Below are 12770 nucleotides of genomic sequence, written 5' to 3'. Positions count from 1 at the left end.
AATAATCTTTAAATAAGATTCAGATGAAGAAAAGATTTATTTAATATAATAAACGAAAAAAGCATATGAGTATGTTATTTAGAGCTGATATATCTCTATTATAAGTTATTTATATAAAAAATTAGAGATATATATGAACTACTTTTATAACAAAGATATATAAACTTTAAATAATAAAATTGAGGAATATATTGATCCTTCTCCCTATTATACAGGTTGAGATGGTATCAAGTAATTAAGAAAGTAAGGATACTGTATAACTAACTATTTTCGGTTCGAGTTTTTCTAAATACATAATTGTTTCTATTAGAAAAATAAAGTATTTTTTAATGTAAGATTTTTCGATACAAATTTAAAATATAACCGCTCATAGATAAGAAAATGAAGTTCTTGTTGTCCAGTGAGTTGAATATGAAAAATTTAATAGTAGGAAAGATGAATACACAAAGTTTCAGATGCAACTCAAATGCCTTTATGCCATAGGCTAAGCTAAAAAAATGAGAAACTAAAATAACTTTGACTTTTTAAATGGTTTACGTATTTCAACATATATCAAAGCAGACAAAGGTCTTATGATTGATCCATGAAAAGAGAATACACCCTAATAAAGGCAACCCAGACCTAGAGGGACGTATTCAGATTCTCTGATTTAAAATGAAAGAATACTTATCATTCCACCATAATCCTTGTTAGGTGAAAAAAGAATAAGACTTTTAAGTAAGAATGTGCATCGAGTCTCATTTCATCTATTACATTCTCAATAATCAATGAAAAAGATCAAACTCATATCAGAGAATATGTTTTTTCTAACAACTTAAACTTTTAAACGAGGTTCTGATCAAATCTTACCACCAGTCATTATCGAAAAAAATAAAATTCACATGCTTAGTCCGACTAAGAATTTCATGTGCATATCGAGACTTAAATAATAAAAATGTACTCTCTAAAAATTAGAGAAACTTTAAACAAAGTTAAGATCATAATTAAAGATGACCTTATCTCTCATATAATCCAAGCAAGTCTTGATCTACTAAATCCTCCTAAGTCCTAATTATTTCTTCGTCTTTAAATCCATATTTCGAGTTCAAGCTCTTTAAAATACGAAATTATTTTTATTAATTTTTTTTTATTCAAATATAAATTTATCTAACATAATTTTTTAAAAATCAATCTTGGTGAATAACAAACTCCATGTGAGAATAAAAAAAAGCAAGAAAAATCCAAAAAGAACACAAGTTTAGCATTATATTTTATATAATAAATTCCAATTCTAACCAATGAGTGAGAAAAGAATATAAAACAGTTTAATAAAAGAATTAAATAATTCTAACCAAACTAAAATAAATTAAAAAAAAAAAGAATATACAACAAGTTCAAAAAAGGGTGTCATTTTCTTGAACATAAACCTTAAAGAAAGATAAAGTGGATAGTGATAGAAAGCAAAAGCTACATAGAAAAAGAGAGTTGTATTTTGTATATATATATATATATATATATATATATATATATATATATATATGCATGTGGAATTCTATATAGCTAAGTTGCATGTTGATATATACACAAATACAAAAAAAGAAGAGTATTTTAATGGATTATTATTTTAATGTTTAGTTTGAGAAGTGAAAAATGAAATTGAAAGCAAAAGCCATGCTAGAGAAAATGGGAAAGAGAGATAAAATATTGTTCTTGTTGAAGAAGCAGAAGCAGCAGATTATGGGTATAATGTATATGGAGATTAGAGCCACTAGAAAAGGGAAAAATTTCTATTCTATACTCTTCCTTTTTCTCCTTTTCATTTTTGTACTCTTTGTTCTTTAAAACCATTTACAATTCATCAAAAGATTGGAACTTTAATCCTTTTTTGTGTTTTCTTGATCTGGATTCTTTTGTTTTGATACTTTTCTGCTTGTGGGGTTGTTGTTTTTGGGGGTTTTGGTTAGTTTAACTAGTTTATTTGGGTACCAACCTCTGGATTTTGTGTTTCTTGACACTTTTCTGTTGGTGGGGTTCTTGTTTTTTGAGATTTTATTAAGTATAACTAGTTTATATGGGTACCTAGCTTTGGATTTTGTGTTTCTTGTAATGAAAAATTGGACCTTGGGAACTATTGTTGAAGATTCTGGGATTGGTTGAGCTTATGTGTTTAGGTTTCAATATCTATATATTGGTCAAAAGCACTTTAAATTCACTCCTTATTTGTTTTCAAGATTTTATACTTCCAGGTCATTTCATTGGTGTACATACCATAATTGGTCTCACTCTAAATTACTGTAATCTGTTTTTCCCCTTTCCAATATATAGTGATTTTTGGGGGAACTTTTTTTCATATACATTCTTTAAAGAAAAAAGATATATACTTAATGTAAATTGCAGAAAAAAAAAAGAGAACCCCCCCATTTTTTGTTGTGGGGTTTGATAGTTTCCATTGTGTTTAGATACAGATTAGGAGAAAAAGTTATGAACTTTGATAAATTGAGGCAGAATTGTATTGCCATTCTTGGTGGGGTTTACTCATTACTTCCAGTCTATGGGAGTATTTGAAAGTTCAGTTTTTTATTTGATTGAGAAAGTTAAATCTTGGATTTCGCGGGGAATGAGTGGATTAAACATGGATGTTGACAGTGGAAAAATCTGTTGGGAATGCAAGATGAGGTTTACCGATTCTTGCAACAAGTACAATTGCCAAATTTGCAATGGAGTTTTCTGCGGTGATTGTTGTACTCACAGTAATGGATGTTTTGATGTTGTTGCATCTGGATTAAAAGGGGAAGTGGTTGGTATAAAGTCTTGCAAGTTTTGTTCCGAGTTAAGGACTTGGAATAATGGTGTTGGGAAGTATAGAGACAAAACTTGTCCTTTTGAGTCTCCTAGAGAAAGCACAGAATCAACATCAACAAATTTCAATAGTGACAGATTTGATGGTTATTCTTCACATACACCAGTTAAGAGTAGTTTTACAACCTTTTCAGGTCATCCGTTTCCGATATCTCTACGTCACTCGCCAAGCAGGTACGTACTGAGCAAGGGTATCATTTTGTAGTTTTTGTATTAACTTTGTTATCAATGTGATGTGCTTTTGAAATCTGTAAATATTAGATGGAAGAACATATATCCTGCATAATCATTAAATTATCTTATTGTTGATTTAGTTTTTGAAGCCTCTGACATTGTTTGTACTAGAGATTGGAACTTATAATCCTTTTGCTCATTTACCTATATGTGAATTGAACAGTGCTCACAATTGTTTCAGTTGAGTGCGGAGTCCAATCAAACTATTCTTGTAGTTTCTTGTTCTTCGGTTTTGGTTATCAGCTGGTTTTTTTGTTCTTTGATTATCACATTATTTTATTGTCATTATTGTTCTTTCCTCTGCGTGTTGTTTACTGCTCTCCTTTTTCACATTGTTTCGTTGTTGTTATTGCTCTCATTTTTCTATTCCCTTTTTCAAATTGCTTGGAAATGCTTTATTTGAGCTGATGGTCTATCAAAAACAACCTCTCTATCTCTATGAGGTAGGGGTAAGGTCTGTATACCCTCTACCCTCCCCAAACCCCACTTGTGGATTACACTTCGTATGTTGTTGTAAGCTGCTTTTGGGACACAGGAACTGTTAGTCTTGTTGGTAATAAAATTTGTTACTCCTTTGCTAATAATCAGGAGTGATGAAGACGAAGGAGGGGATTCAACAAGGCAATTTTTTAGTCCGTCAAGTAGCTATTTTCATGATACTTCAGATATAGATTCGAGTAGTGTTAGTACTAGACATGAATTTTACAGTTTAAGGTCAGCTGGATCAAGTCCATCGGACAGCCCCTCTAGGATTCGTTTTACTTCCAATAGAGCTGGGCATTCTGTACAGCAAGATCAAAATGAGATCCCAAGGTCTCAGAATAATGGTCCCTTTGATCAAGAAGCCTCATATGTTTTAAGAAGGCTTGAGAAAGGGACGAAGGATCCAGAGACTGCTGATGCTAGTGTTGAAAATTTGTCTGTATATCACAACCAGCTAGAGAAGCAGCAAAAGCCGTTTGATCTTAGAAATAGTGATTTCATATGGTTTCCTCCTCCACTTGATGAAGATGATGAGGATGAAAATAATTTCTTCACATATGATGATGAGGACGATGAAATTGGAGAATCGGCTGCAATATTTTCTTCAAGTGCAAACCTCACCACCATGGATAAAGAGCATGTGGATCACAAGGAACCTATGAAAGCTGTTGTACAGGGCCATTTCAGGGCTCTTGTCTTACAGTTATTGCAAGGTGAAGGAGTAAAGTCGGGGAAAGAAAGCGGTTCTGATGACTGGATTGACATAGTTACATCACTAGCATGGCAAGCTGCGAATTTTGTGAAGCCAGATACTAGTGAAGGAGGCAGCATGGATCCTGGTTATTATGTAAAGGTGAAATGTGTAGCTTCTGGAAGTCCAAGGGAGAGGTAACTAGTCTTTTCTTTAAACATTTGTGTCTTAGGCTTGGCTAGTCATGTCTCATCATTCAGTTTTGTTTCAATGCAGCACCCTTGTTAAAGGAGTAGTCTGTACGAAGAATATCAAACACAAGCGAATGAATTCACACTGCAAAAATGCTAGATTGCTTCTGCTAGGAGGAGCACTTGAGTACCAAAAAATTCCCAATCAGTTGGCATCTTTTAACACATTATTGCAACAGGTATTTGGTGGATTGTCTATCTTTCTATGATTCGAGAATTTGAGATAAGAGTAATTAGGGACAAGTTTATGAGTTCTATTATTCTAACAGGAAAGGGAGCATCTGAAGATGATTGTTTCAAAAATTGAGGCCCACCATCCTAATGTGCTACTTGTAGAGAAAAGTGTATCTTCTCATGCTCAGGAGTATCTACTGAAAAAAGAGATCTCTTTGGTGTTAAATGTTAAGCGGCCACTGCTGGAGCGGATAGCCAGGTGCACTGGTGCTCTTATAACCCCGTCCATCGATAACATAGCCATGGCTAGATTGGGATATTGTGAGCTCTTTCATTTAGAAAAAGTTTCTGAAGAGCATGAACCTCCAAACCAGTTCAACAAGAAGCCATCAAAGACTTTGATGTTTTTTGATGGTTGTCCCACACGTTTAGGTTGCACGGTATTTTCTCTGCCTCAAGACTTCAAAAATTATTTTTTCTTCTGCTAAAACTATTATATGTTTGAGCTCTAATTAAGACTTGTATCATGCATATTTCATAAGTACATTGGATTCAAAAAGTACCTTGTGCTAAATTTGTGAAACTCTGTATGGCTTAGCTCTTTGATATTCTCTTATTTATCACCTATGTCTACTATTTATGCAGAACATCCTCGCCCACTCTTACTAAGAAACTGAAGATTGCCTTAGAAACAGAACAGAGGGCGGACTGGTTGTTCTTCTGGTCTCCTCTTTCCATGAATGGATAAATTTCAAATTTCACTTGCTTGTCATGTAATTTTTTTGGAAGTGCTTTAGAGCAGTCTCTTAGCGTGACATGTCCACTTCTTTCCACACTTTTGAATCCACAATATATAATACTCCTATGATTGTAGTTATGCTTGCCATTCATAAATGATTTGAATTCACTGACAAACTTTTATGCCCTGGACATCTTAATGTTAATTCGGCGGTTTCATGTTCCCAAGAGCTATAATGACAAACATTCATGAAATGCTTATTCATGTAGTGTCTATTGGGGAATCTTAATATTGTAATTGAAAAGGATCAGTGGTCTTACTATTCATGGCAAACCTTGACATACTGCGAAGCTATATCATCGAAATTAAGTGTTTTCCCGAAGGGAAGACAACTTTTTTCCCCGGAAGCAATGGGAGGGAAAAGAGAAAACAGTATAAGCCAAAGAAAACAATAGAGTGAAATTGATCGGTTCTTGTATACTCATGTTTGTCCAGTGTAAGCTAGCAATGCAATCCAAGTCATTCACTAGAGCAAATCATCTTCTCTCATCTTTCTGTTTGGTCTGTGAGTACTTCTGTACAAACCAGACCTACATCATATCTACTCGAAAAATACCTATACTTTATAATATCACCTTTCTCTTTTAGTTTTAGACTCCCTTGCCTCTATAGTCGACACAATCTGTACTATTATTAATCATTTGTCTTAAACGTACACCATCTGCCATAGTAAATTATCACTCTAGTAAAATTTTGTAGGTTGCTTATGCTTTGATCAGCTGTAGCTAATCATCAGGTACAGTCTAAAGTGCTGTATGATTCTGAAAATGCTAAATTAACTTTCATCCTGTTCTTTAGTCACTGAATTGATCCCTACAATGATCTTGAGTTTCCGTAAATGGTTATGTGAGTTAAAAATAGGAAAACAAAGATCTTAAGACTGCATTCTCATAAAGGATCATCAGTTATATTTAGTTTAAAGATCAAGAGGTTGAATTTGTAAACCGATATTGCTGCAGTTATATCTTAGTTTAAAGATCAAGAGGTTGAATTTGTAAACCGATATTGCTGCAGTTATATCTTAGTTTAAATATCAAGAGGTTGAATTTGTAAACCGATGTTAGTTATCCTTTCATTTGACATTTTGTAGGTCTTGCTGAGGGGTCTGTGTTGTGAAGAACTCAAGAAGGTGAAGAATGTCTTCCAGTATGCCGTCTTTGCGGCATATCATCTGTCCCTTGAGACATCATTCCTTGCTGATGAAGGTGCTAGTCTACCTAAAGTTTCTGTTGCCATACCAGAGATGACATCTGCAGATAATGCTATTTCAGTGATTTCTCATACTGCTTCCTCGGCAAGACACCATAGAGTTGGTAATGGCCCACATAACCTTGTAGGATCTGCCAGCTGCAATGCGGACGTCGGGTTACCAGTATCGTTGGTGAAGCATCATTACCCTCCTTTTAAAGATCCAACCACCCTAGATGATACCATTGAAGGATCACTAGTAACTTTAGGTCAAGGGGAGTTTCAACCAAGTGAATCGCCAGATCTGTCAAAGTTTGAGATATCAGATGAATTTGAACCCTCTAATGAATCATATTCAGCTGCTGACAGTCGTCAAAGCATACTAGTATCATTCTCAAGTCGATGTATTCTAAATGGAAATGTATGTGAACGTTCTCGGCTTCTTCGCATAAAGTTTTATGGATCTTTTGACAAGCCACTTGGGCGATTTCTTCTGGATGATCTTTTTGGTCAGGTAAAAGTTTATAGAAGTCATCTTGTTATGTCCAATGTTAGTACTTTCGAGCTATTTATGTATGGCACTTCATGTTCCAGATACCTTCCTGTCAATCATGCAAGGAGCCAGCTGAGGACCATGTCATTTGTTATACACACCAGCAAGGGAATCTTACTATACATATTAGACGGCAACACTCTGTGAAGCTGCCTGGTGAGTGGGATAACAAGATATGGATGTGGAATCGATGCCTCAAGTGTGCCCGTATAGAAGGAGTCCCACCAGCAACTCCAAGAGTAGTAATGTCAGATGCTGCTTGGGGACTCTCATTTGGGAAGTTCTTGGATCTTAGTTTTTCAAACAATGCAACTGCGAACCGTGTTGCTGGCTGTGGTCATTCTCTCCAACGGGATTGCCTCCGGTTTTATGGGTGCGTACATCGTACTATACCTTAAGAATGTAGTTTGTCGTCTGCCAGTAACGTGCAATCACTTCGATCATTCAATTTTTGGATTTGCATCTGCTATTTAGAGAATAAAATTTCCCCATTTGCTTTTACAGGTGTGGAAGTATGATTGCATTCTTCCACTATTCTCCTATTGATATTCTGTCAGTTTGTCTACCTCCATCAACTCTTATGTTCAGTAGCTATGAAGAGCAGGAGTGGTTACGGAAAGAAACAGATGAGGTGTGCTGCATGTTTGGGATTTTTCTGGTCGTCTTTTTTATTTTTAGTTTTAGCTTCCAATAGCTCTTATTAATACTATGTTATGCTTCCTATAGCTATTGTGCAAAGCCAAGGCCTTGTATGCAGAGATATCCAGTGCTATTCGCAGGATTGAAGAGAAAAGATCCTCTTTAGAACATGATTTATCTGATAAACCTGAGCTGGATGACTGCATCATGGAGTTAAAAGACTTACTTATGAAAGAAAAGAGCGATTACCATGTAAGCACCAATTTTAGATTGATGTATAATGCTTCTGCATGTTCCTTTTCAACCCAAATTATATGTATTCAAGTGTGTAGGAATAAGTGTGCTCTTGTTCCTTATATTTGCTGCTTCTGTTTGTTTCTACAACAGGACTTGCTTCAAACTGCTGATGCAGAAACTTCAGAACAAGCGCAGGCAGTGGTTGACATTCTTGAACTAAATCGTTTGAGGCATTCCCTTGTGATTGCTTCACATGTTTGGGATCGTCGTCTTTTATCTGTGGAATCTCTCTTCCAAGAGACCTCCGGTTCAGAGTATACTGGATCTTGTAGTGAGCTGATAGATTGGAGAAACAACGTGTTTCTGAAAAATGGCCCTCTTGAGCATGTCTATGAAGAGACAGAACCTGAATTCTCAAATTTAGATGAATATCCTCAGAAACCTTTTCAGTCTGAAGAGGAGGAGACTCATGGGTCACCTTATAGGCTGGAAGAGTCCATGTTTACCTCATGTGAGTTCAAGAAAACGCAGGACAAGCATATGGAAGGAGAAAATGCAGTTAATGGAACACCCTTGGAACGAGCTCCTTCAGCTGGTTCTGTTCTTTCTGATCAGATAGATTCTGCTTGGACTGGTACTGACCGATCTCCCAAAAAAGCTTTGTTAGATATGAAATTACAACGAAATGGATCTGAAGCTGCTTCTTTCAGACAACTGAGTCAACTTGATTATCCTCCTATTGCAAGGGTAAAATCACCAGCACGAGTTAACTCCTTCGACTCTGCACTGAGACTTCAAGAAAGAATCAGGAAGGGATTGCCGCCTTCTTCACTGCATTTATCAGCAATTAGATCTTTTCATGCTTCTGGAGACTATAGAAATATGATCAGAGACCCTGTTATAAGTGTTCAGAGAACTTATTCTCTAATGTCACCCAATGAGGCTCAGAAGTTTAATCTCCTAATGAATTCATCACCCTCGTTTATTTCTTATGCATCTCTTATACATGATGGACCCAGGTTAATGGTTCCACACAATGGCTTCAATGACATTGTAATAGCTGTTTATGACAATGAACCTACTAGCATAATATCGTATGCTCTTGCTTCCAAACAGTATAAAGAACGGGTGACTGATAAGCCAAATGTGTCTGAAAGGGGTTGGAACACAAATGACATCAGGAAGGAGAATGGAGTGGCCTGTAATGTTTCAAGATGGCAGTCTTTTGGCTCTCTAGACATGGATTATATCCATCATGGAAGCCATGGTTCTGAAGATGCTTCCAGTACAATTAGTTCCATCTTTGCAGATTCCAAGACCTCCCCTCACCTAAGGATCTCTTTTGAGGACGAATCTTCAAATGCTGGCGGAAAGGTGAAGTTTTCTGTCACTTGTTACTTTGCTAAGCAGTTTGATGCTCTCAGGAAGAGATACTGTCCTGATGAACTGGACTTTATACGGTCTTTAAGCCGTTGTAAGAGATGGAGCGCTCAAGGCGGAAAGAGCAATGCTTATTTCGCTAAGTCATTGGATGAAAGATTCATAATAAAACAAGTTCAAAAAACTGAGTTAGAATCTTTTGAAGAATTTGGACCCAACTACTTCAAATATCTAACAGATTCTGTTAGCTCAAGAAGTCCAACTTGCCTTGCCAAAGTTCTCGGAATATATCAGGTTGGACCCCCTTTTTCTCTCTCTCTTTGTGCCTGTTCTATGCAGCATTGTTTGGTGGTGAATAGAAATACTTCTCCTTTCATTTTGATAATGTTAAACTTGCTGCAGAATCTTATTTTAATTTATGCTGCATATACTAGGTTTCAGTCAAACATTTGACAGGAGGCAGGGAAACGAAAATGGACTTGATTGTGATGGAGAATCTCTTTTTTGGAAGAAAAATATCTAAGGTCTATGATCTTAAGGGTTCTCTAAGGTCCCGTTACAATGCAGACAAAACTGGGGCAAACAGTGTGTTGTTGGACTTGAATCTTTTAGAAATATTGCGTACCAAACCTATATTTCTTGGAAGCAAAGCAAAAAGAAGTCTGGAGAGAGCTATTTGGAATGATACATCCTTTTTAGCGGTAACTGCTCTGAATCTCAAGATTTCTTTTATTATATTAAAGCAATAAGTCCCAAACAATTTAGGGTTGGCTATATGAATCTTCATTGATCAAGTTTCCTATTAGTATAATAACCTCCAAGTACTATGTAAGAAATGTGATGATGGGGAGGGCACACTAGTCTCCTTTGGTTTTGTCAGCGAATACTTTAGGTTGTGTCAGCGAATACTTTAGGTTGGCACACTACGATATGGCAAAACATTTGCTGGAGTGAAAGGTGCTAAACTGATCGAAAATGTTCTCTTAGCTGGTTTACATTATTGCTGAAGTAAAATGTTTATTAGCTCCATAGAGTTGAGTCGCCTCTTTTTCTTCTTATGGCTAATGAAGTTTCTCTTCTTGGCAGTCTGTTGATGTGATGGATTACTCTTTGCTTGTTGGTGTGGACGAAGAGCGCAAGGAGCTAGTCTTAGGGATCATTGATTTCATGAGACAATATACTTGGGACAAGCACTTGGAGACATGGGTTAAGGCATCCGGCATACTTGGTGGACCAAAGAATGCATTACCAACGATTGTTTCTCCGATACAATACAAGAAAAGATTCAGAAAAGCGATGACAAGCTATTTTCTCACCCTGCCTGATCAATGGTCATCTTAAATTCATTACAACAGCTTTTATATCAATAAGCAAAACCAAAATGGTATTTGCAAAGAACAGCAGGAAGGGAAGTTGATAAAATTCCAGTTGGTCCATTATGTTCTTTTTTTGTGTGTGTAGGATGGAAATAGTCCTTTCTGGTATCTGGCAAAATGTACATTTACAAGTTTTCATCAACAAGATTGATCTACTTTGAACTTACTTCTTCCCATTCTTTGCAACTTCCTTTTGATGTTTAGACATTGCATCATCAAGTGTTAGCATTGTGCTCGAGTCAAGTCGAGTGAAGAACTACCATAAAGAGCAAGTTGGTTAAGTATATCACAGAGATTTGCTTCCTTCTACTTTTGTGTTTGAGTTTGAGCCAAGTCGAGCGAAGAACTACCATAAAGAGCAAGTTGGTTTATTATATTGCGGAGATTTTCTTCCTTTTACTTTTATGTTAGGGTTCGAGTCAAGTCGAGTGAAGAACCACCATAAAAAGCAAGTTGGTTAAGTATATTGTGGAGATTTTCTTCCTTTTACTTTTATGTTAGGGTTCGAGTCAAGTCGAGTGAAGAACCACCATAAAAAGCAAGTTGGTTAAGTATATTGTGGAGATTTTCTTTCTTTTACTTTTGTGTTTGGGTTTGAGTCAACTCGAATGAAGAACGATCATAAAGAGCTAGTGTTGGATTTTATTTGCCCTAAATTTCTTACCATAAATAAATTTTCCTTTTAGGAAAAGGTTTAGGACTCTATTAATAGAGACATGTTCCTTCTAACTTAATCAGCATTCACAATGTAGTTTTAAGGGTTTTGAGAGTTTTGGTTAGGGAGAAAATTTGTGGGTCACAAGCTTGATGCGTTATCACTTGTGTGAACCTCCCATGTATTCCGAGTGAATTGGTTGAGGTTGTTTCTCTCTGTATTTTGTACTCTCATATTTATAGTGGATTGCTCATCTCCTTTGTGGACGTAGGTCGATTGACCGAATCACGTTAAATCTTTGTGTCTTTTGGTATATTTCTCGTTGTCTTCTTACTCGTAGTCTTTCGAGGTTTGCTTTGCTAGCTTTCACGTTTACACCTGCTTATTTTCGGTCCTAACAAGTTGTTTTAAGTATATTGTGGATATTTTCTTCCTTTTATTTTTGTGTTTGGGTTTGAGTCAAGTCGAGTGAACAATCACCATAAAGAGCCAGTTGGTTAAGTATATCGCGGAGATTTCTTACTTATGTTTTTATGTAATTAAAAAGCTACTTTTTATAAGAGTATTTGTCTAAAGCCTTTTATTACTTTTTTTAAACGTCTTATTTATTAGCAAATCATAAACATTACTGTTTTTAAATAATGCAGTATTGATTTTGTTTTTAAAAATAGTATAATTTTTATTAATTAAATATATATGTATATTTGTCATTATTTTAGTTTTTCTTTGCATGTGAAAGAGAATTAACTTTCAAAGCATTGACAATTGTAACAACCTTTTTAATTTTTATTTATATGTGAATTACATTTTCTGTAAAGCACATGTGATCCTACTGGATATTGATAACTCAAATAAAACGAGCTAGGGTCTTATTATATAGTATTATTTTAATAAAGACAATGTTCACATAAAGTGTATCGTTTTGTGTCTTTATATAATATTACGAATAAATTTATAAGAAAAATAAAGTATAATAAAGTAAAATGATTGAAAAGTTGAAGAAAATCCGTTTAATATAGCTTAATGACTCGCTTGAGGAGTCGTCAGTGACGGAGCCAATATAGCTTTAGGGGTTCATTCGAACCCCTTTCGATGAAAAATTATATTTTTTTATATGATTAGAACAAATTTTTAAATATATATAGTAGATGTAGAACCCTTCAACTATTTTGTGTGTTTATTTTGTCAAATTTTGAACTCGATTATTAAAAATTTTGACTACGCCTGACTCTTTACTATTTTATTAAAAGTATTTGGGAATCTTTTTAATGC

At 35.3% G+C, this 12770-nt stretch overlaps 1 protein-coding gene across 1 annotated transcript; it reads left to right on the top strand.

Moving 5' to 3' along the window:
- The first annotated feature begins 1507 nt into the window (after positions 1 to 1507).
- On the top strand, positions 1508 to 11009 carry LOC101260812 (putative 1-phosphatidylinositol-3-phosphate 5-kinase FAB1C). Its single transcript, XM_010321092.4, has 11 exons — positions 1508 to 3012; positions 3661 to 4443; positions 4523 to 4676; positions 4767 to 5111; positions 6561 to 7172; positions 7253 to 7584; positions 7716 to 7842; positions 7938 to 8102; positions 8238 to 9761; positions 9902 to 10168; positions 10554 to 11009. Exons 1-11 carry the CDS (start codon positions 2531 to 2533, stop codon positions 10806 to 10808), a joined length of 5046 nt encoding a protein of 1681 aa, XP_010319394.1. The 5' UTR covers positions 1508 to 2530; the 3' UTR covers positions 10809 to 11009.
- The last annotated feature ends 1761 nt before the right edge of the window (positions 11010 to 12770 follow it).

Source organism: Solanum lycopersicum, chromosome 4, assembly GCF_036512215.1.
Source record: "Solanum lycopersicum chromosome 4, SLM_r2.1".
Taxonomy (NCBI): domain Eukaryota; kingdom Viridiplantae; phylum Streptophyta; class Magnoliopsida; order Solanales; family Solanaceae; genus Solanum; species Solanum lycopersicum.
The sequence above is the reverse complement of the archived record's forward strand: the minus strand, read 5'-3'. Positions and strand labels throughout refer to the sequence as shown.